This window comes from Lepidochelys kempii, chromosome 7 (genome assembly GCF_965140265.1).
Source record: "Lepidochelys kempii isolate rLepKem1 chromosome 7, rLepKem1.hap2, whole genome shotgun sequence".
NCBI lineage: Eukaryota > Metazoa > Chordata > Testudines > Cheloniidae > Lepidochelys > Lepidochelys kempii.
In genome coordinates this window covers 13,561,340-13,584,760 of record NC_133262.1, presented here as the reverse complement: position 1 = coordinate 13,584,760, position 23,421 = coordinate 13,561,340, and the positions used below count along the sequence as shown (strand labels likewise).

At 39.6% G+C, this 23,421-nt stretch overlaps 1 protein-coding gene across 1 annotated transcript in view; it reads right to left on the bottom strand.

The window, feature by feature from the left end:
• The window catches only part of CNTN6 (contactin 6), a 228,021-nt gene that overhangs the window by 25,928 nt on the left and 178,672 nt on the right, over window positions 1–23,421 (bottom strand). The window contains exons 12-16 of the mRNA XM_073351147.1: window positions 10,228–10,355; window positions 2,810–2,985; window positions 2,352–2,469; window positions 1,206–1,364; window positions 965–1,114 (exon numbers count right to left, since the gene is read on the bottom strand). Coding sequence (XP_073207248.1) covers window positions 965–1,114; window positions 1,206–1,364; window positions 2,352–2,469; window positions 2,810–2,985; window positions 10,228–10,355 — 731 coding nt within the window. The remainder of the gene's footprint in view (window positions 1–964; window positions 1,115–1,205; window positions 1,365–2,351; window positions 2,470–2,809; window positions 2,986–10,227; window positions 10,356–23,421) is intronic.

Sequence of the window (23,421 nt, the reverse complement as noted above, 5' to 3'; positions counted from 1 at the left end):
GTAAGATGAAGGCAGATGGGAGCCTAAGGGAGTTTGCCAGTTGAGGAAGGTAGGTTTAAAAAAAAAATACTTTCCCTAACTAGTAGGTACTCTACAAGGAAGAACCCACAATGGGAGAAAAATGGCATGTCGCCAACACTACTGCTATCTTTTCCTCTGATTGCACATATGGGGGCCTCCACCAGGTAGGTGTTATGACCCTGGTGGCTTCTGCTCAGGCTCTAGTCTAGACTTGCAGGGAATGCAGTTTGCATATCCCCACTGGCAAAAGCCAAGCAGGGGGAACCAACCAACATAAGAGGTGTTTGTTGGTAGAGTCCCTCATGAAGTAGGTAAAAGAGCTGAAGGAGGAGGTGGTTAGAGAAATGTGTATGGGCTAGGCTGACTTTGTAGCAAAGGGACTGATGTTTTGGCCACTGAAATCATTGAATACAATCCTATTGGCTTCAGTGGTCTTTGGATGACGTCCTAAGTTACTTCAACTATGCCCAGATACTCAGGTGATCTCAGACAAATTTTGAATAAAGATGTAAAATTTTGTTAGGGGTTCTACTCAGGAAGATGACATTAACCATTCCATACTGATACTTTGCTCAGCGGTGGGCATGTGCACACCATTATAACAGGCAGAAAACAAGATCTGTGATTAGTGTTTAAACAATAGAATTCATATCTTGTTATAACAGTATGACCAACCTCAGACCCGGTGTAAGAAAGATAATCTCCATTGATATAATTGGAGCTTCATTAAGACTGAATTAGCATATTATGAACTGAAAGATGCTTCCACAAATGTAATGTACACAGGGCATGGACCATGGCTCATTGATATCAATGCAAAATCCTCATTGATTTCAGTGGGCTTTGGAGCAGTTCCATAGCCTGATGTAATTTCATTTTTAAATAGAACAGAGTAGTGACTAGGAGGTTTCTAAAATCATTGGAACAAATCAGGAAAACTTACTTGATGCTTTTGTTCTTAGCAGCTCTGATGGTCTGCTTGGCTCCCCAATCCCAATGTTATTGCCAGCAACCACACGGAATTCATATTCAACCCAAGGGTTTAAACCAGTCACTGTTGCTGAATAGGTTCTACCATTGAGAACTTCAGGAACTAAATACAAAAGACATGTGAATGAAAATGCACCTTTGGAGTAAGTCTTGTGACATGCATGAAAGTGAACCAGAAATTTCAGATTTCTTACCGGTTGAAGCTGCCTGCCATCCAACTGAAAAAGGAGTCCTTGTCTGAACACTGTAGATCTGGACTGGACTATTATTATCTGTTCCTGGTCTCCAGCATAGCAGGGCAGTAGTGCTAGAAATGTGTTCGATTCTAACATCTTGTGGGGGACCTGGAGGGCCTTACAGAAACATATATTTTAGAGTAACTGATGCCCTAGGATATTGAATTCATTGTTGGACTGGATTGTGCAACCCATATTCACTCACTGAAGTCAGTGGGCCTGTCTCATGGAAATAAGGGCTCACCCGCATGAGTAAGAGTTACATAATCTAGCTCTCAAGGTTTCATGTCTTCATTAAATGCTTGAAAAAATGACATTCCTGGGGTATTTAAAACAAGATATTGAACATAAATATCTCTATTGTTAGCATGAAGGAACCAGAACTCAGTTGAAAGAGCTTTATTATATGACTATGTAAAATAAGATTTTGGACCTCACATTCTCTGAATATCCAAAATTCCCACTGAAGTTAATGGGGGATTAGGGTCTGCAAAGGTTGTGAGACGGAGCCTTATATCTAATAGAATTTGACTTTTCCTAAAGTTTGAAATGGATGCATAATTGAGCTTCAACATCTATTGTAGAGCATCTTCTTAGATTCTTAATTGCATCCCTGTATTTTAACAAGGGCCACAAAATTGGAGTCCCAGCAACCAGTAGAATGCACAGAATGTTCCATCCTAAGAACTCTAAATGGGGGGAGGAGAGAAGGCAGGATCATGACATTGCCTCTTTGCACCAATGTGAAGAATAACCTGGGCACACCTGTGGGGGAGCAGGATGTGCCATTCTGAAGGCTGGTGCAAACTGTGGAGACAACCTCCCCATTTACTGGAATGCTTGGGGAGGATGTTTGCCACCTGACCTTAAATGGGGCTAGCTCCAATTGGAATGAGCACTTACTCACCACCCTTACTTTGGCCAGTACCTACCCAATATAGTTTGGTCCAAAGAGAGCAATGAGTGTAGGAAATGCCATCACATAACTGCATTGTTATACCAGAGACCCACAAACTTTTTAAATTTCACCAACCCAGTTGCTGATGTTACCCATTTTACATTCTTACATAAGTTATGTTAGAATTCTACACTTAATAGACTTACCTCTTACAATTACATCTGCTGCTGCAGATAGACTGTCTATGGTTGTTTGTACCATGCAAACATATTTCCCGGAATGATTTAGCTGAATATTTCTTATCATCAAATCCCCAACAGATTCCTGGAGATAAAAGGAAGAAAAAGATAAAACTAATCACTCACAACATGTTTTCCAAACGGACATTTTTATAACTTGCTAAATATTAATAAAAATGCAGCTTTTAAATTAAAGCATTCATTGCTGTCATCAGTTTATATCAGTTTGACACTTTTATTATGGCTTCACAAATAACTTGAGCATGTTTATGAAATATAAGAAAGCACACTAAATGGATGTAACTTTTATAAAGGAGCAGTGATTTGACATGTGTATCAAAAATGGGAATTATGAAAGATGTTTATATGGTTTAAGGGCTGTTAAGAACAGCTTGATGAAGCACTAAAGAGTTTGAAGAACTTACTCCTCCAATTCTTTCAAAATGATTCACTCCTCTTTTAAAATCTATCACATCTCCATTGAATGACCATGTGAGCACAACCTCAGCGGAGGGGTCATGAGACACCTGACATGGTAGGACTATACTCTCTCCAACTGTAACATCCATTTTAGAAGGTGGAACAGTAATTACAGTCCTCTCTGTTGAGAAAAATCATTCTTTATTATAAACAAGTGTATAAAAATACCAGTATACGTTTGTAATAAAAAAATATTTGAATGATTTTTGCAACATTTCTGAAATGGCTTAAAATTGATCTAATGTTCTGCTACTGTCCCTATTAAAGAAACTGATCTTTGACATGTTGATGATTCCAGTGCATTATAAACCATTTATAGCTTCTTGCCAAGAGCACTGTGAATACAATGTGTGCTATGTATATCTTAGAGAAGAACAGAAAATGTGCAACATACCAAAATTCATCTCCTATAGTATGCTGATTCATAAATCCCACACTCACTCGACCTGACTTAAATTCAAACAAAACAGCAGACATTTTTGAGGCTGCTAAGACTATATGGGGAAGAGGAAGAGACATGATGATGCAGACTTTGAAAAACTGTCCTTGCAGAATATTGCAGCAAAATAAAATGTGGTCACTGTGTTTTCTTACTTCTTAAATAGAGATTTCTTGCCCTTTTTATTTATTAGTCTAATAAATTTAATTTTCATTGGCAGTTTCCCACAGTGTCATGTGCATTGCAGTATTTAGGCTCCAAAGGAGGCGACTCGAGAGATTGAAAAATCATTTAATCTTTTTTACCCCCATACACTAATAACGAGAGAAACAGCTCTCATTAAAGGGAAAGGTAGCTTGCTGAAGGGGAAAGACAGTGGTTTATACGATTTTACTATTGTTGGCATGTTTGGCACATAAACTTTGTGTGAGCGATTCTCCTGAATAAAGTGTCTCTGCAGAAACATTTATAAAATCATGAGAATTCAGATGCAAGTGAATAAAATGTGCACAGAATCCATTCAATGATAGTAATATGTTCTGAAAAAAGTAAGTGTGTGTGTGTGTGGCAGTGGGGGGAAGATGAGGGTTTCAGGGACTACATTAGTTCAGTAAGTCTATCCCATGCTAGGATTAACCCTGTGTATTGGCAAAGTATTTGAGAATTTTATTCAATATGGGGCCTTGACTTCAAAGGGATCACTCATTTATTAAAGGTGGAAGATTCAACTCTTATTAATTTGCTATTCAGACCACACTTTTAAGCAGGTTGCCAAAGTAGTTGCAATCACTGAGTGCTATGTAGGTGGGACCATTCTGTACAGTCCTGAACTTCAAGTGACTTCCTCACAGAGTTGAGTTACAACTTCTGGGACTGTCAAGACAGTGATCAAGTGGCAATGAGGAGGAATATTGCATTTTCTGTGATCCTTCTTTTGAACTAAAACTGGGTCTCCAGTTATAGTGTTTACACCTCAGTCTTTAACTGGCACTTCCCAATGAATTCAAAGAAAGATCTTTGTATTGTTAAAACAGATTAGGTGGTGCTAAAATCTTTTCTTTGCTGGACTCCCCCTTTAACAGGTACACATTGCAAGGAAAGGAAAAGGAGTCTTTGAAGAACCTCAATTCAATTTCAACTCAATTGCTGAAGCAGAGCAGACTTTTTCTTGGTTTCCATTGCGTGAATTAATTGCTGTTTAGAACCCTTTCTTTTAAAAATCAGAAGAGTTTCACATCACTTGTTTTTTTGAAGATTTGCCCAAGGGTGAAGGCATGACATGACACTATTAAAGATTTTTTTTTAGCCAGTAGAATAGAGAAAATTTTCCTTGTCTGGAAGCAAGAGTGGCAGGTGCATTACATTTCACATGGATTCAAATGCCAAATTCTCTGTTGGCATGACTCCACTGACTACAAATACTCAAACTCTGAAAAACACCCAAAGAGAGTTTGGTTCTAAAAATCTTGTACCTCATATAACATCAGTGTCGTTACACTAGGGGATTAAGTTAACCTTTTATGCCTAGCTTGATTAATCTTTAATAAAGCTGTGAATGTGCATTATATTTCCCATGTGCCAAGTGCACTTCTTGTCCTTCAAATTCCTCTTTGCAACATATATCCTTCACAGAAATCTTGCTGTGTCAATCTCTTCTAGGATGTTTGAACACCACCTGGTGCCTGAGCTGTTCTCCTGCAAATCTTACTCATCTGTATTGGATGGTAAATCAGTGGGAAAGGTACCTTTTGCCTATTCTGTAAAGCTATGTGTAAAGTTATAGCACTCTATGAATACTAATACTACTAGTAAAAACAATTTAGCCTTATAGGAAAGTTATATAAAAAGTTAGAAATTAAACCAATAGGGTTGTGTGTAAGTTACATGGGGCTCCATAGAAATCATTCAGAAACCTATGGAATGTAACAGAAAATGATATCCTTTCTCTTGAATTTTAAACCATTGCCTAGGGCAGTTTCACAATACATGGAACACCGGCCTCAGTTAGGTGACTAGAGTGAGTTGGGGATTTTTCAACAATTTTTTTGCCAGAAACTGCCAATTCATCAAATCTAAACATTTCTATGAGAGAGGGTTGGCTTTGACAATTTTTTCAACTAAAAAACATTTTGAAAGGAAAGTTGCCAAAATGAAACCTTTGAGATTTTTCTAAATAAAAAAATGCCAGTTTTCTGCTTCAAAAGGACTTTTCATTTTGAAATATTAGCTCAGTGGTTTGAGCATTGGCCTGCTAATAAACCCAGGGTGTGAGTTCAATCCTTGAGGGGGCCATTTAGGGATCTGGGGCAAACATTAGGGATTGGTCCTGCTTTGGGCAGGGGGTTGGACTAGATGACCTCCTGAGGTCTCTTCCGACCCTGAGATTCTATAGTTTAAAAATGGTCAAAATCAAAACAAAATGTTTCAATAATTGACCTAAGCTGATTTTTTAAAAAAAAACAAATTTCCAATTTGCAAATTTTTTTGGTGACTTGTATGTGTCACAATGTGGGGTAAGAAAATGTTTTGAAATCTTGAAAAAAATGCAGGATGGGAAAACTGTTTTCTACCCAGCAATATCTGTGAGTGGGTGGGGTCTGATGAGTCACATGTACACGCGAAAGAAAAACAAAATCTGTAAAAACCTGCTAGGAGCCTGAACACAAAGAAGGAGCAATTTATCCCTCCCTTCTTTCTTCTGCTTTTGCCTCCTACTGCCTCCAAATCCAGAGCTTTGTTTTCCCCCTCTCCCCTTTCCATTCTACCACAGTGCTCTGTTCACTACTCCAGAACTTAGCATTGCACAGGCAGGCACAAAGAGAGGGAGAGGGAGAAGGGGAACCCCCCCCAACCGTGCCCATTCTAGCAGTTAGCACCCACGTCTGCAGTACATCCAACTTCCACTGTGTCTGCCTATTGCTGTATCCCCAGAACCATGCCATTGTGACCACAATGAATTGTTGGGTAAGGTCAGCTGGAAGACTGTTTTTTCCAGGAATTATTTGAGTCACAGGCCCAAAGAGACTGAGAACAAACCACTATTCTAACATTTGACAGGAATACCCCGTTATAGAATTGTACAGATAGAATTCTTACTCCAATAGACAACTTGTCATTTTCTATAGAATTCCATAGGACTCATCCATAGGGATAGGCAAGCAGTTTGGAAAGTGTAGTACTAGGGCTTCCCACTACAGATCTGCTCTTTTGGAATATCAAAAGGCTTCCATTTATACACTGAGCAAGTCCATAACTACACAGTTAACCATTACCTGCAAAAGAGCCCTGCTTTCTCAAATCTGCTCAATGGCAGGTATCTTTTTATTTTTCCGCAAATATATTTTTAAACTTGAATTATATAGGGTTTGTGTGTGTGTGTTCCTTTGTGTTCATCATTCCTGCTGGACCATGTCACATGACATGCCTCATGCTTATTTATTCACTTAGTATGATCTTTGTTGTTTCCTTTATGAGGTTGTGTTTACAACCTCCACCTCCGATCCTTTCAAATGCCTCTCAAAATCTCTTGGTTTCCCATTATCTATCCATCTTGCTTAGTAACTGCAGAGATGTATTATATAGAATGTTTTTTTTTTCCAGAGACAAACAATAGATAAGATGCTGTGTGTTGAGGTATAATAAAGACTTCTATCACAAAGAATAAACAACTCAATGAGCAGCAATAAACTTAATTTGCACATTAGATATGCTTTTCCAAGTTCTGACATTTCAGTTGAAAATAATGCTGAAGCAATGAGCCCTATAATTGAACAGCCAAAACTTCTCCAGAGGGAAAACAAAAACAAATGTTCCCTGCAAACAAGATCATTTTTATACCATGTTATTACTCTGTTTTTTTAATACACTTTGTAAATGCCAAATGAATTTTGTTGCTGTTTTTAATGTGATTTTTTTGCATACTGCTCCATTAGGATGTATATATGGCGGTATGTGCAATGGTATCTAACTCTCATGAAGGAAAAGCTCCTCAAACACTACACGACTCATTTTATTCACTGCTAGCAGTGCTGTAACATTTTCTCAAATTACGCATCGCATTGGTACTAACTGCACTTCCAAAATTTGAACGTGAAAACTATCTTAGCCAGCTGCGGTATGGTAAGGAGGAAAGTCAAGCCTGCAGGCTAGACAAAATGATTGTGAAGTTACCTAAAATCAGCCAAATCAGAAAAAAAGCTGAGTTACAAATGATGCTGGGTAATCTGTCATTCTTATAACTACTATCATTTCTAAGGTTATCTAACATCGAGAGTATTCTGCTCATAGCTCTGATAATTGAATTTAAAGTTACATGTTTTTAACTTACTTTTCTCCACCTTTTCATTGTTACCATTTAACGTCACCAGGATGTTTTCATAAGAAACCAAATATATATATTGAGAATTGCAATCCATGCTTAATTAGCAGCAAGAGAAGGTATGAAATTTCCCCCAGTTTTTCCTGTGTTGGCAGCTACATTGATGTAATGATTCACCCATCCACAGATCAGCAGGGACTGAACCCAGAATCTTCAGCACCAGTCACAAGCATCCTACTACTGAGATGAGGAAGTATCTTTATGAGCTGCTAGCAAGAGTACATTATTAACAATTAGGAGGCTCAGCCATGAAATGGAGGACAAGATACAGTTAGGCTTGTCTACGTTGCTATGTCAGCCTTCAGTGCAGTTGCACTAGTGAAAATGCTTAATATAGACATGATTTACATTGATGCAGTGCAATTTGCCTGTGTTTAAAAAAAAAAAAGTAATGCTGTTAAAGGCAAAGGTAAAATGCACCATTGTCAATCACAGATGCACTCAGGGCTTGCAGATGAAGTCCCAGTGTAGACAAGGCCTTAGTCAGTGTATCACATTCACAACAGAGAGAAAAAGGTCATACAAGCATAATGCACTTTAACATGCTTCCCAAAACAGCAGTAGGAAGTCAGAGACATTTAAGTTGACAATCACAAAGAGATATTATAGCTACAAAATGGTCAATCCTCCCTTTTAGCTTCTCATGAAGGGTGAAATTCCCCCTTCCAATACAAACCTAGAACCCTGTTTTAATAAGGTAAGAGGTGCATAGGATGACCTGGCATGTTGCACAGGGGTGAATGTAACCCTTTCCTATGATGAAAACTTCTTTGTTTTTTATTCTGTTAAGGTTCCCACCCTTTGTGACTAAGCATTCTATGTAGTATATAAAGAGATCTGGGTACTTAGAGTTTAAAAAAAAAAAACAAAAAACAAAAAACTGTTCCTCTCTTTCTCACAAATCCTTTAGGATAGGGAAGGAGGGAGCAATTGTATGGGGCTCCTGAGCTCAGGGAGTCCCCGAAATATCCTTATCATCTGTGTAAATAAAGTGAAATGGGAAAACATCAGGTCCCAGAGAACATGATGTACCGGAGCCTCAAAATTTCCCTCAATGGGCCTGTAGGTAGGCAATTACCTGTAAACAGCCCCTTTAGAAAAAAATAGGTATGGCTCATAGGTAGCAGCAATTACTATGTTGACTCCATAACACTTTCAATGACCATTCAGATTCTGGAAAACTTCTTTTCATATATTAGCCTGGTGGGTGCATTTTGACATATCCCGTCAGGTTACTTCAGTCACATTCTCTTAGAACACTTCAGACTGGATTTGTCAGAATGCAACCTGACTAGGACAAGTCCATAGTGATGTCTCACAAAGTGACATCAAGTCAATTTCTTTCAAAGAAGAGGATTAGAAGTTCAACTAATATGCAGTTTGAAATAAAAAATTAACATGAGAAGAAGGTGTTTTTTCCTTCACTAAAATGACTTGCTTGGTGATGTGAACATTTCTGGTTAGCTGGCAGCTCAGATTACTCCCCCGAGAAGCAGATATTTTTAGCTGTTGGAGCAGGCAGTGAAATCTCACAAATGAACCTGGGAGGTTAAGGTGTTAAAATTCAGGAAAGTAACGAGCAGTGAAGTGTAGGAGATATCATAACTGCTCCTTATGTTCTTTGGGAGTGTGTGTGTGTGTGTGTGTGTAGGCGGGGAGCATTTTAATATTAAGAATAGGAAACTGTCTGAAGGGCCTGAGACCACTCCTCTTGTTTTAGTGTCATGTGCCAAGGTGGTTAACCACAATTGCGATAGGGGGAAGCAGCTTCTTAGAGATTCTGTGTTTTATTAGAGTGAATTTTTTATTCAGCTTCTAAACCAGTCTTTTTTTAAATAGAACAAAACATTAAAACAAAACCAACAATAATGAAACAATCCAGTTTCCAGACTAATTCACTAAATATCTTTTCCTTAATTTACAGTGGCAGAAATAATCTTTTGTCGCCTGAGATCCAACGTAAGCTATAAATGAGCAGCATTGATTCAACCCATTGTACATAGCGGAGAACAGAAAGGTGTTCAGAGGCCCACAGCCACTATATTTCAAGTTTCTGGTACTTAGCTTGCAAGCTCTTTGTGGCAGGGACTGTCTTTTCGTTCTGTGTTTGTACTGCACCTAGCATAATGGGGTCTTGGTCCAGGACAAGGGCTCCTAAGCGCTACTATGATACAAATAATAAATGATGACTGCTATATATTCGATATAAGTAATCGACTGCTAGATTTCTGTTATTTTATCAATGTTTTTCTTAGAAGTACTGATTTAAAAATGATATTGATAACCCAGAGGGCCCTGGTGAAAGAATAAGGCTTTATTGTCCATGTCCTCTAAGAATGATACTAAAGCATAGTCACTACCTGTGGATAGGCCAGGCATTTTAACAGTTGCTGCAGCCATCTGGTAGCTCTGTTTCAGTGTAAAGATTTAGTTGAAACCCTGCATCATAACAGTATTATTATGATCTTTGACATCCCAGTATGTTTCATCAAATATGTATGTACATTTCCAATATTCATAAAGCACAAATGAAGACAATAAAATACCTTTCACAATCAGGGTTCCTGAATTCCTGGCAACTCCAAATTGATTCACTGCTATACAAGTATACACTCCTGCATCTGTTTTGGTAATATTATATATCTTGAGACAGCCATCCTCTAGCATAAAGATCCTAAAAAATATACAGATAGATAGATAAACTTAACAGGATATTGTGCCAACTTCCTGTACAGGAACTGTAATAAAAGTAACATTGCATGGCTAATATTTAGGTACTATTATGATGATTATACTTTCCTACAGCAAACTAAATGTATTCTTCACCTCCATCTATTAACTGTCAACATATAAGGAACATAAAAGTGACATACCAGAATTGACCATCAATCCATCTAGTCCAATTTTCGATGTCCTTCTGTGTTCAATGTTGGATGTTTCAGAAGAAGAAATAAAACCCCAATAATGCAGCTAATTATGCTATATTATACTAGAGGGGATTTTTTTCCCCTGATCCTAGATGCTAAGCCGTTTACGATGTGAAACATGAGGACTGACGGCCTGTGTAATTTTGTCAGTTTTATGAAAAGTTGTTACCAGTCTAGATGAGAGCCTGAAACTCCATCTCACAGACAATGAAAACATAAAATACACAGCTTTGTTATATTGCTCTAAGAAATCACCTTATTAGTGACTATGGTTTACCTTGCTTAGTTATGCACTGATTTGTGAGTATTGACTAGTTTATACTGACTAATATTATGAGAACCTCAAAGATAATGGTGAGATATGTGGAAAGAAAGTTGGAGAAATAGATGCCAGATGAAAGCAGTGATGGTATATCAGAACGGTCTCAAGCAATGTAAACTCCAATTCCTGCATTTTATGTTTCAAATTTTTCACTGATTTTTACCTCTTTGAGTCAATGTGGCATTTCAGAGTATAATCAAGTGCACATTTTGGCCTAAGTTCTTGCTAGTTAAACTTTTAGGGGGCTTGAGCAAGGACTCAACATTGTGTTACCTCGCAGATGATGAATATGGACAGATAACTGTTCTGGGCCAAGGTGTTCAAAACACCGCAGGCCGGCAGAGGTACTCTGGAAAACGAGACCCACACGCAGCTAAGCAGTGAGTTATTGGCTTTATTGAAGGTTAGTGACACACCAGCAACGGGGACTCCAAGCGTTGCTGTCACGGAGGCGGAGAACCCAGCACACCAGAGCTTTGTCTGGGACGGAGTCCAACGAAGGGGCAACCAGCGAGCCATAATAAGAAGTACACATAAACAGCTCATGAATATATAATTAGGTACTTTCCTAAGGGGGCTTTCCGCTACCTGGCGGTGGGCCATACAAGGCAGACAAAACCAGCCTAAAACCGGTTAGAGTTGGTTCTCCATGTCCTACAGTGACCGGGCTGACTCGAGAAAGCGGAAGTTCCTTAGCTAGGCCATAACAAAGTCTTCCGCAGTCCCTTACAATAACACTATTTTGCTGTGTCATTTTATAGACATACACACAATATGCAACCATCCAGAAGTGGGAAAATTTAATTTCAAATCTGAGTTAAATGGAGCAATAAATACTGGAAATAAAAATTGAGGAAATTTTCTGGCAGGGAGGAAGATATAAATCTGATATAAAAAACACATTTTACATTAAAAAAAAAAAGTAAGCCACACAGCCAGGGTTTTCAATGTTTACAACATAAATTTAGATGATTTAACGTTTACATTATTAAAGCAAATGAACAACAACTAGAGCGCAACAGGAAGTTGGTGGTAATATCAAATACATTAAACATATACAAAATATTATTGTATCTTGTATTCCTACATATATTTATATCATGTTTATCTGCATAACATACCATGCACTATGTTCTACTCTGTTACATGGCTACACTTCTAATTTACTTTATGTAGTTGAGAGCTGTTCTGTGTAACTGAATACGGAATCTGGCCCAAGTTTTGATGAAGTACAAATAACAATTAATTCATCTTGTAGCATCACCACACTCTCTGATTTGCATGGAGCTAGAGACATGATTAAGACTGTGTTCAACTAGCTGTCCAATGAAAGGGAGCTCTCACACCTGTGTTTAGTGTGCTGGGTGATCAGCTGTGAGTATAAAAGTTAGACCTGTGTGGCTATGGAGGAGGAAGGCTTTTCTGTCTGCCACTATTGCTGAATCAGCAGGATGCTTTCATATATCCTAGAACTGACTAAACTTACCTTCAGGTCTACATTTTCACCAGGTATAGTTCATGTTGTTTATTCTCGCATTGTTCATCTCCTAAAAATGTGAATTTTTTTTGTGGGGGGAGGCAGAAAAGAGGTCCAAATTCTCTGCTGGTGTAAATCGATCACAACTCCACTGAAATCCGGGAAGGGAGGGATTTTCCAAGGTCCCTAACTGAATTAGGAGTCCAAGTCCCACTCCTACATCACGTAAGTGCTTTAGAAAATGCCATCCATAAATTATACTATACTCAACCTAGTGAACAAAGAAGGACAATGCTAAATCAGCCTAATCTCCCCATGCCACAATGAGGAACTTTGTAGCTAAAATGGGACCTAATCCTTTTGGAAGCCTGACAGAGGAATGACCCAATTTATTTTCTGCTAAGTTGTCACTAGCCCGAGTATAGCCATACTGGGGAGAAAGACATGGCTGCATTCAGATCTTACATCAGCTCAGGGTCTTTAACACCAGTGCTGCCCTCTGTGAGACAGCGGGCATCTATTCTTCTCCCGGCCTCGCTTCCAGTGTTGACCAGTAAGTCATTTCCCTCCCCCTTTCCCCTGTCCCTGACAAGAGGAAGAGGGAATCATGGAAGGCATTGTGACTGTGTTCTTCCTAGGGCTACTCTAGGTGGTGCTGTAGTTTGTGCACTGTCCATTGTGCAGGGCTATGCCTCAGGCCACACTAGCCCATAGTAAGTATTGATGAAAAGGTTACTACATTCTCAAGTCTTTGGATGCCAACACAATCACTGATACACAGCAAAGCCAGGGACTGAAAATATTCCCTTTGAAAAACCAACCAATGTTCTGTGCATCTGCCTTGTTATTCCCTATACACAATGTAATTTTATACAGTAATTTTGATTGCCCCTCTATGCCAAAGTATTTGACAAATGTGACATTTGTTAAAAACAATATGGGCTCTTTTTACAGCACAGCTTGAGTGTCTTTGCTTACAAACTGGGTCAAATGACATCCCTCAGGTTTTATCTTTGATATAGCCAACAGGGTTTGGCCCTAAATTGGCAAGACTTTCATTCTCTCTGCTGCGAGCTTCTCTAGCATTTAAAATGGGTCTACGCCACAGCTGCAGATAACAGCCATTAGAAAATACGGGTGATAAAATAGATTGAGGTGACTAATAAGCAAAGACTATTCATTCTGTATAGTGAAAATCAAAGAATGTTTCACCTGTGGATCACCAGATGGTCACACACTGTATGCCTGAGTTATAACTCAGACTGAGCAGGAGGTCGAGTTTAGAGTAATCAGATATTATGTATTTATTATGTGTGTTGTGGTAGCTCCTGTCAGCTCCAGTCATGGACCACTGTGCTAGGTGCTGTGCAAATATAAAACAAAAAGATAGTCCAAAGAGCATATGAGCTAATGAAATAAAGATATAAATGAATACCTACTGACAGAAAGATCAACTGCTTGGCTATATATAGGATCTTTGCATGCACCAGAGCTGTTCAGCACTTTGTATATCAGGGATTGGGAAGTCAAAGGTGGCTTTCTGTTACCCCACTTGTAGGTCAGCAGAGTTCATTTCAGTTCCTAGTGTAATTTACAGCTCTTCTAAATCACGCCAGGTTGTAATAATGGCCCCCAGATGCCATTATGTGAGCAGGTAGCAACAGAGCACATTGTGTTGTGCGGAGGTGGTATGAGGAACATGTGTAGATCTGGCTACACCACGCTGCATAAGCAGAGCATGCCCCATGCCACGGCATTCCCCTATATAAGGCCGTTTTACATTCCCTTTGTACTGCCAAAGCAGCGTAAAGCAATCGGATAGGGAACTCTAGAATGCACTGACATTTCTACTTGGGTTTATTCACCAGTGCTTAATTTGTGCCCGGGCTGAGCCCCGGCACCTCTGGGCTTGCTGCATCAGTTATGAATGCAAAAAAACTGCTTGACTCCCAGCACCGAATTGCTTGAGCCCAGAGACCTCTTTGATTACAAATTAAGCACTGCTATTCATTTACAATAGATGTGTTCCATACACACAGAATGCTACAAAACAGTCCTCAGCATCCTGCCAACCTTTATTCTAATTAAAGTGTGTTTCGGAACATTACATGGGGACTTCTCACAGGTACTGCAAAAGGTGTAAAGATTTCATTATTAAGACATTCAACACCACATTCTGCCAAAGTGACTGGAGATTGAAACTCACTCTAATGGAAAATTCCTCAAATTTATGAAGTTAATCCAGCTCAGAGAGAAAGATTACTGCTGATGGTTCATTTCCTGAATTTAGCTGTGCAAACTGAGATATCTTTCTATATTCTCTTCTAGAAATCTAGGCCTCCATGGGGTTGAGCACAATATTATGCATATTATGCATGACATCTTGGCTACACACATGTTTATCCATTAGGATTGCTCACTGTCCACTCAGATGTTGGTCAGATAATCCTTGACCTAGAGAATCGCTGCTGATACACAAATATTTAAATAATCAGCCAGTCTGAAACTGGACATGCTTTCTCTACCAAACAAAATATATGCTGGCAAAGAGAAACTGTGACAAAAGCTAATGGAAGTTTGAGAGTGGTTTTAGAATTTGAAGTCACATTACCTAAAAATTAGGAAGCTGGCAGTAAATGCGGGACATAGGCACAATTATTTCAAAGGGTAATGAACACATAATTAGTTAAAAGGAAAGGCAGTTAAAACAAAGAGTATGAGTTTGTTTCTGGAGAAGGATGGGGATACAGAGCATGGCAGAAAATTTAAATACATCCCGAAAAATAAGAGGGTGAAATCTTGGATTTCACTCAGAGGATTGGGCTGGTTGGCCTGTTTCTTGTATTTTTCAGTATGTTTTTTTATATAGTGAAATTGTGGGCCTGATCCAAAGCTCATTCAAGATAACGGGAATCTTTCCACTTATTTCAATTGGCTTTGGATCAAGCTCCCGCAGCAAATGATTAGCAAGAAAAGAAGCTGTGAAAAGTGACCCCATTTTGCTTTGTGAAATGCTTACTATAAAACTAACTTTTCACAAGGTTTGGACAGAATGAAGCTTGGTAATAATAATTCTTGTTTACATCAAAAGTCAAGGTAATTCCAAGTACTTGAACAAGATACTAATGTGCATTAATATTTAAAGTTCAATCTAACACAAGTAACCACGGGATACATTTTCTCCTCCAAGAAAGTCAGTATTTGCCAGCAAATAAACTACCATGTGTCAAAGGACAAAATGAATAAAAGTTAAGGTGAATCTGTTGAAAGCATCTCCATTAAGAGATGTCATGAGACAAGAGGTCAATGGGCTTTTCAAAGATATAATTGGTTTTCTATTTGAGGCCCTATGTCAGCAAGTTACTTGAGCGCGTGCCTAACTCTGAGCATGAACTAGTCTCAGTGAAGTCAATGGAAAGGCTCACTGGCTTAAAGGTAGTCATGTGCTTACTATTTTAATCTGCGTCTGAGCTGTGCTACTGTAGTGTAGGTGAATGACACAAATAGGTGACCATTCCGTGTGGAAATGAAGCAATGAATGAAAATCCTGCTTTATAAACACATAAAATAGACACACACCCACTACAGACTTTAATTAATCCATTATTTCTAGAATTATTGCTTCATCTATGAGATAAACATAATATAACGTCCTATCTCTATAACTGGAGTCCTTAGCTCTGGATGCCTATGACTTTACACTACAAAAGAAAATAAAAAGGACTCTGTAAATTTTCACCTGAGTCCAAATTTTCTTAATGGTCTCCGGTAATAAAAATGGTTTGCCACTTTTGTGCAGGAGACGCAAGTCTGAGCAGCACCAAAAATGTTCATTAAAAGTAAAGTAAAAGCTTAAGAAATCAAGCCTCATCTAAGTAAAAACTTAAGAATTCAAGCAGAGACGATATGTACAACTTTTAATTAACTGTGCCAAACAAATCATCTCCCAAAGTGATATCTCCTGTGAACAAAAGATTGTTGACAGCTATTTCTCTTGATCTTGAGGGCATGAAAGAATGACATGTATTTAACAAGGCTGATAGAAAATAAAAGCTGGAAGAGGTAGCAGATGTTAGCACATTAGATTTTAAACTGTGGCAGAGGTAATGTGTACCCTGCTAAATTATTCAAGGCAAGTTGTGCACTGCTATGTCATTCATTTTACCTATTTACAAACTTGCATCCCTGCTTCACCATTGCTGTACTTCAGTACACCACCAGTCTAATGCCATTGAAATCATTAGTTACACAGGTGTAAAGTTTGACTAACTCTGTAGTGAATCAGAGCCAAAGGTCCAAGTCCTACAGTCTTTACTGTAGCCAATGGGTCTTTTTTCCTTATTAAAGGCTGCAGAATCACAGCCTTTTGATTATAAAAATTGGTGTTGATTTAAATTTACAGCAATTAGGACAATGAGGGAGAGAATTTTTTAAACATTAGATCTGAAATTTTGTGTCCAATTTGTATGCACAATTAGCACAAGTGAATGCACAAGTCTGACAATTGCATGCACAAAGAGGTCTGACTTAAGGAATAGGCACTCTAGGCGTATGACTAGGGACTACAGAACTGGAATTATATGATTAGAATGGAATCTCTGCTTTCATTTTGGGGAGAAGTAATTTCTAGTCCACAGGAATGTGATGAAAAGCTTTAAACTGTGAATCAATCATAATCAACCCAGCAACATCTGCCTGAGTCTGCAGACAGGCTGGAACAACAGTTGAGACTGGTGTGCACAATCCCATGCATTTCAATAGATTGTTAACCACAAGACCAACTACTCTGCTCTGTCTTACCAACATCACCCAAACAGAGGACCCTGTGTGGGAGGAGGGTGCAACAGAGTCAGCACATCCATCCAAGCCCATCAACCCTAGCTGCTGAGATAAAGATAAACTTATAAAGATTGCAGACAATACCAAGCTAACAGGGGGTGCAAGTGCTTTGGAGGACAGGATTAGAATTCAAAATGATCTTGACAAACTGAAGAAATGGTCTGAAATAAATAGACAGAAATTCAATAAGGAGAAACGCAAAGTAATACACTTAGGAAGGAATAATCAATTGCACAAATACAAAATAGAAAATCTCTGTCTAGGAAAGAGTACTTCAGAAAAAGATTTTGGAGGGTTATAATGTATTGCAAACTAAATATGAGTCCATAATGCAAAATTTTAAAAAAAGAGCAAACATAGATTCATAGATATTAAGGTCAGAAGGGACCATTATGATCATGTAGTTTGACCTCCTGCACAATGCAGGCCACAGAATCTCACCCACCCACTCCTGCGATAAACGTCTCACCTATGTCTGAGCTATTGAAGTCCTCAAATCATGGTTTAAAGACTTCAAGGAACAGAGAATCCTCCAGTAAGTGACATCATCCTGGATGTATTAGTAGGAGTTTTGTAAGCAAGACACAAGAAATAATTCTTCTATTCCACTTAGCACTGTAAAGGACGCAGCTGGAGTATTGTGGCCAGTTCTGGGCACCACAGATTGAGAAAGATGTGGACAAATTGGAGAAAGTCCAGAGGAGAGCCCCCAAAAAAGATGAAAGGTCTAGAAAACATGACCTATGAGAAAAGTTTGAAAAAGTGTGTTTTTTTAGTCTGAAGAAGGGAAGACTGAGGGGAGACAGGATAACGAGTCTTCAAATATATAAATGGTTGTTATAAAGAGGAGGGTGATGAATTATTCTCCTTAACCACTGAGGAAGTAATGGGCTTAAATTGCAGCTAGGGAGATTTAGGCTACACATTAGGAAATATTGCCTAACTGTCAGGGTGGTTAAGCACTGGAACAAATTACCTAGGGAGGTTGTGGAATCTCCATCATTGGACATTTTTAAGAACCGGTTAAACAAACACCTGTCAGAGATGCTCCAGATGATACTTAGTCCTGCCTCAGTGCAGGGGACTGGACTAGATGACCTACTGAAGTCCCTTCCAGTCCTACTTTTTGATGATTCTGTGATTTATCCAGATGCATCAGGGTGCTTTGTGTCATATGTATTTTGTACTGAACAGTGAGTTGCTGGTTAACAATGGACCCCACTATACTTTTTTTTTTCTTAGAAAAAATTAAATCAGGTCACTGCACAAATGACCTTATGGGTTGTGTTTGGTTCTTCTGTATGATGAAATGGGGACTCTACTAACTTATCTTTTATGGAAACTTAGTTTCCTCACCATATTGCATTTTGCCTTGAAGCTTTATCATTCAGTAAAACTCAATTCAGATGTCTGTCTATATTTGCATAAAAGAAATATTTGTCTTCACAAATTGTACATAGATCCTACACCCCAGGTTATGTGAAAAAATAGTAAAAATAAGAGACCTTGCTTTTTAATTAGCAAGGAACAATGCTGTGTTATCGCTTATTATGATTGCTTTATAATATTTTTATTTAAATATTTTAATAACCCTGTTCAGTTAGATATTGTAACTTTGTTTTGATCCAAATAGTAAATACTGGTTTTAATGGTATTTATTTTGTTTGCAGTTAATTGTGCCATTTGATTTCGAAGCTCATTAATATCAGCCTGCAGATAAAGAAAGTCTTCTTTTAAACATAGTTTATTAAATAGCAATACTATTAGCATACAAATGAATACTCTGTATGGGATAAACAGGTACAAAGATCATTAACATATAATATAAACAACTGGATCTAAGATGGAAGTCAGTAGAACCTTTTAACTAAAACCAAAGTTGTCATAAGGCACAATTCATGCACTTAGCTAAATTTAACTCTAAATGAAACTTTATAAGTGTATGCTCTGTGTCATTATCCAAATCATATTGAAGATATTGAGAAGAAATGGACCCAGGATGGATCCCTGTGGGACCCTACTCAATATGCCCTTCCAGCTTGACTGTCAACCATTGATATCAGCTCTCTGAGTATGATTTTACAACCAGCTGTACACCCCTCATAATAAGTTAATTTAGGCTTTATTTCCTTGGGTTTGCTTTCCCCTGAGACGGTCTTCTAAGCCTTACTAAATTCAAGATATATCACGTCTACTGCTTCCCCCCTCTCCACAATGCTTGTTACCCTGCCCCACTCCTAATACCAATTTCCTCTCTTTATGTCTGCCCCAGCTCCTCCCCTATCTGGGATTCATCAGCAAGTAGGCCTTATCAGCCATGACTCTCCTTGAGGTGCACCCTGTCACAGGGTTAGTTGGCCCTTTCCACTTGGTCAGTCCTTGTGTAGCGTAGACATCCCATCACCATACCACACAAATAACTGGTTTAAAGGCCACTGGCTGAAACTCCATTAAAGGCTTAAGTCAGCCTGAATAAAACCATTACTCAGAATCCCCAAATTCCTGTTGTCTCCCACTCCATTAATATTGGCTATCTATAGCATATCCTCACCCCCAATCCACTGCTCTAAACTGCAACTCCCCATACTGGTCTTTCCCAAAGGGGAAAACTGGGCTCCATGTGAGCTCAGACTATGTACACTATATACTCTGCCCCACAGTTCAGACTATGGAGTTGTCAATAACTGTGTGAACCAAAGTGCTCTGATTTAATTCCAGCATGGGGATACTGTGGGTGTGAAATAAGTTTTCTAGTTCACTTTAATGTAGTCCAATTAGAAGATGACTAAGTAATGTGAACTAAGAACCTTTGTGTTTGCACACGCCACATCCACATGGAGGAGTTACAGCTCAATACTTTGCTGAGCATTGATATTCACACTCCCGTAGTCCCAACTGCAGGACCAGCTCTCAGTATTAAGGCTCATCCACACTTGTTATGTCCCCACTTTCTGTCTAGCCCCACCCTATCTTCTCATTCCAAGAGAAGACTATGAAACTGTTCCAGGGTACTTGCCCAACCTCAAAGTTGTGACAATATGTCCCTGTTGAGGTTACAGGGACAAACCATCCCAATGAGTCGAAAGAATAGTAAATATGGCAGGTGACCAGCTTGGCTTAATGGTGAAATCCTAGCGGATCTTAAACATAAAAAAGAAGCTTACAAGAAGTGGAAGGTTGGACATATGACCAGGGAAGAGTATAAAAATATTGCTCGGGCATGTAGGAATGTTATCAGGAGGGCCAAATCGCACCTGGAGCTGCAGCTAGCCAGAGATGTCAAGAGTAACAAGAAGGGTTTCTTCAGGTATGTTGGCAACAAGAAGAAAGCCAAGGAATGTGTGGGCCCCTTACTGAATGAGGGAGGCAACCTAGTGACAGAGGATGTGGAAAAAGCTAATGTACTCAATGCTTTTTTTGCCTCTGTCTTCACGAACAAGGTCAGCTCCCAGACTACTGCACTGGGCAGCACAGTATGGGGAAGAGATGGCCAGCCCTCTGTGGAGATAGAGGTGGTTAGGGACTATTTAGAAAAGCTGGACGTGCACAAGTCCATGGGGCCGGACGAGTTGCATCCGAGAGTGCTGAAGGAATTGGCGGCTGTGATTGCAGAGCCATTGGCCATTATCTTTGAAAACTCGTGGCGAACCAGGGAAGTCCCGGATGACTGGGAAAAGGCTAATGTAGTGCCAATCTTTAAAAAAGGGAAGAAGGAGGATCCTGGGAACTACAGGCCAGTCAGCCTCACTTCAGTCCCTGGAAAAATCATGGAGCAGGTCCTCAAAGAATCAATCCTGAAGCACTTGCATGAGAGGAAAGTGATCAGGAACAGCCAGCATGGATTCACCAAGGGAAGGTCATGCCTGACTAATCTAATCGCCTTTTATGATGAGATTACTGGTTCTGTGGATGAAGGGAAAGCAGTGGATGTATTGTTTCTTGACTTTAGCAAAGCTTTTGACACGGTCTCCCACAGTATTCTTGTCAGCAAGTTAAGGAAGTATGGGCTGGATGAATGCACTACAAGGTGGGTAGAAAGCTGGCTAGATTGTCAGGCTCAACGGGTAGTGATCAATGGCTCCATGTCTAGTTGGCAGCCGGTATCAAGTGGAGTACCCCAAGGGTCGGTCCTGGGGCCGGTTTTGTTCAATATCTTCATAAATGATCTGGAGGATGGTGTGGATTGCACTCTCAGCAAATTTGTGGATGATACTAAACTGGGAGGAGTGGTAGATACGCTGGAGGGGAGGGATAGGATACAGAAGGACCTAGACAAATTGGAGGATTGGGCCAAAAGAAATCTGATGAGGTTCAATAAGGATAAGTGCAGGGTCCTGCACTTAGGACGGAAGAACCCAATGAACAGCTACAGACTAGGGACCGAATGGCTAGGCAGCAGTTCTGCGGAAAAGGACCTAGGGGTGACAGTGGATGAGAAGCTGGATATGAGTCAGCAGTGTGCCCTTGTTGCCAAGAAGGCCAATGGCATTTTGGGATGTATAAGTAGGGGCATAGCGAGCAGATCGAGGGATGTGATCATTCCCCTCTATTCGACATTGGTGAGGCCTCATCTGGAGTACTGTGTCCAGTTTTGGGCCCCACACTTCAAGAAGGATGTGGATAAATTGGAGAGAGTCCAGCGAAGGGCAACAAAAATGATTAGGGGACTGGAACACATGAGTTATGAGGAGAGGCTGAGGGAGCTGGGCTTGTTTAGCCTGCAGAAGAGAAGAATGAGGGGGGATTTGATAGCTGCTTTCAACTACCTGAAAGGGGGTTCCAAAGAGGATGGCTCTAGACTCTTCTCAATGGCAGCAGATGACAGAACGAGGAGTAATGGTCTCAAGTTGCAGTGGGGGAGGTTTAGATTGGATATTAGGAAAAACTTTTTCACTAAGAGGGTGGTGAAACACTGGAATGCGTTACCTAGGGAGGTGGTAGAATCTCCTTCCTTAGAGGTTTTTAAGGTCAGGCTTGACAAAGCCCTGGCTGGGATGATTTAACTGGGAATTGGTCCTGCTTTGAGCAGGGGGTTGGACTAGATGACCTTCTGGGGTCCCTTCCAACCCTGATATTCTATGATTCTATGTACAATACTTAGCTCCTCGTGTGTCTGTGAAGGATCAAATTACCCAAACTACAAATGGAGATAACATTCCATCCTACAAATGAAAAATAACTAGCCAGCCTGCTCAAAGAAAAATAAATAAATATAGAAACCACGAGCAATTCCTGCAAAAGTACACCAAGGAAGCCAACTCCTGTTCCTCTTCCCCTCCCCCCCCCCCCCCCCCCACACACATACTCACTCACTCCTTTTTCAGGCAATCTATGTAGGAAGAAAAAAATACTCCCAACTACAAATTTAGCAATCAATATTACGCAGTATAGCTAATCAAGGACCAATTCAAGTGTCACCAACCTGTTCAGTACCACCCACCCAGCTGACTGCCACCTTATTGAAAGCTGCAGCTACAGTGAGAAGGTTACCTTCTAATAGCACAAGGGAGGAGGAATAATCCTCCCATGCTGTCAACAGTCATACACCAAAACTCATAGTCTGGCCAAGAGAGGTCGAAGGCTTCTTCAGTATGGTTCTGCCAATTGAAGGGGACACAGTGAAACATAGTCCTTACAGACCTGGGAACCTGAGCCAAGAGTCCACAGTAGGAAGAAATATAATATAGCTTTCTACTGAGAGGGAAAGAATCGGCTTCCACTGGTTATTGAATTCTATAGTGAAAGTAGAAGTGTAAATGTCAAATATAATTGTCAGAAGGATAGCCTGCCAATTTCCCCTATTTGCTAGAAAATCCTGCTGTTTTTGAAAGACATTAACAATGCAGGAGCTCCAGAGAAAATCTCACTTACCCTCTTACAGAGTGCCTACACAGCTATTATTAGATCTAATTCCACCACTGATCACTATTTTTCATGATGTTTCAGGCATTATTATGAGTTCAGATACTGCCACTGATAAGACCAAACTCAGTCCTGATGTAAAGTTAGACCATTAATACAGGACTTAAGAGGGATTTTAAATGGTGAAGTGAGCCTTATGTGACCTTTTGAGTGGGAGTGAATTCACTCCCAGAGAGATTCTTCCTTCCTCCAGGACATACTTAGAGTCAATATAAAATCAAAACTGTTGCTGTCTCACAAATATTCCATATTT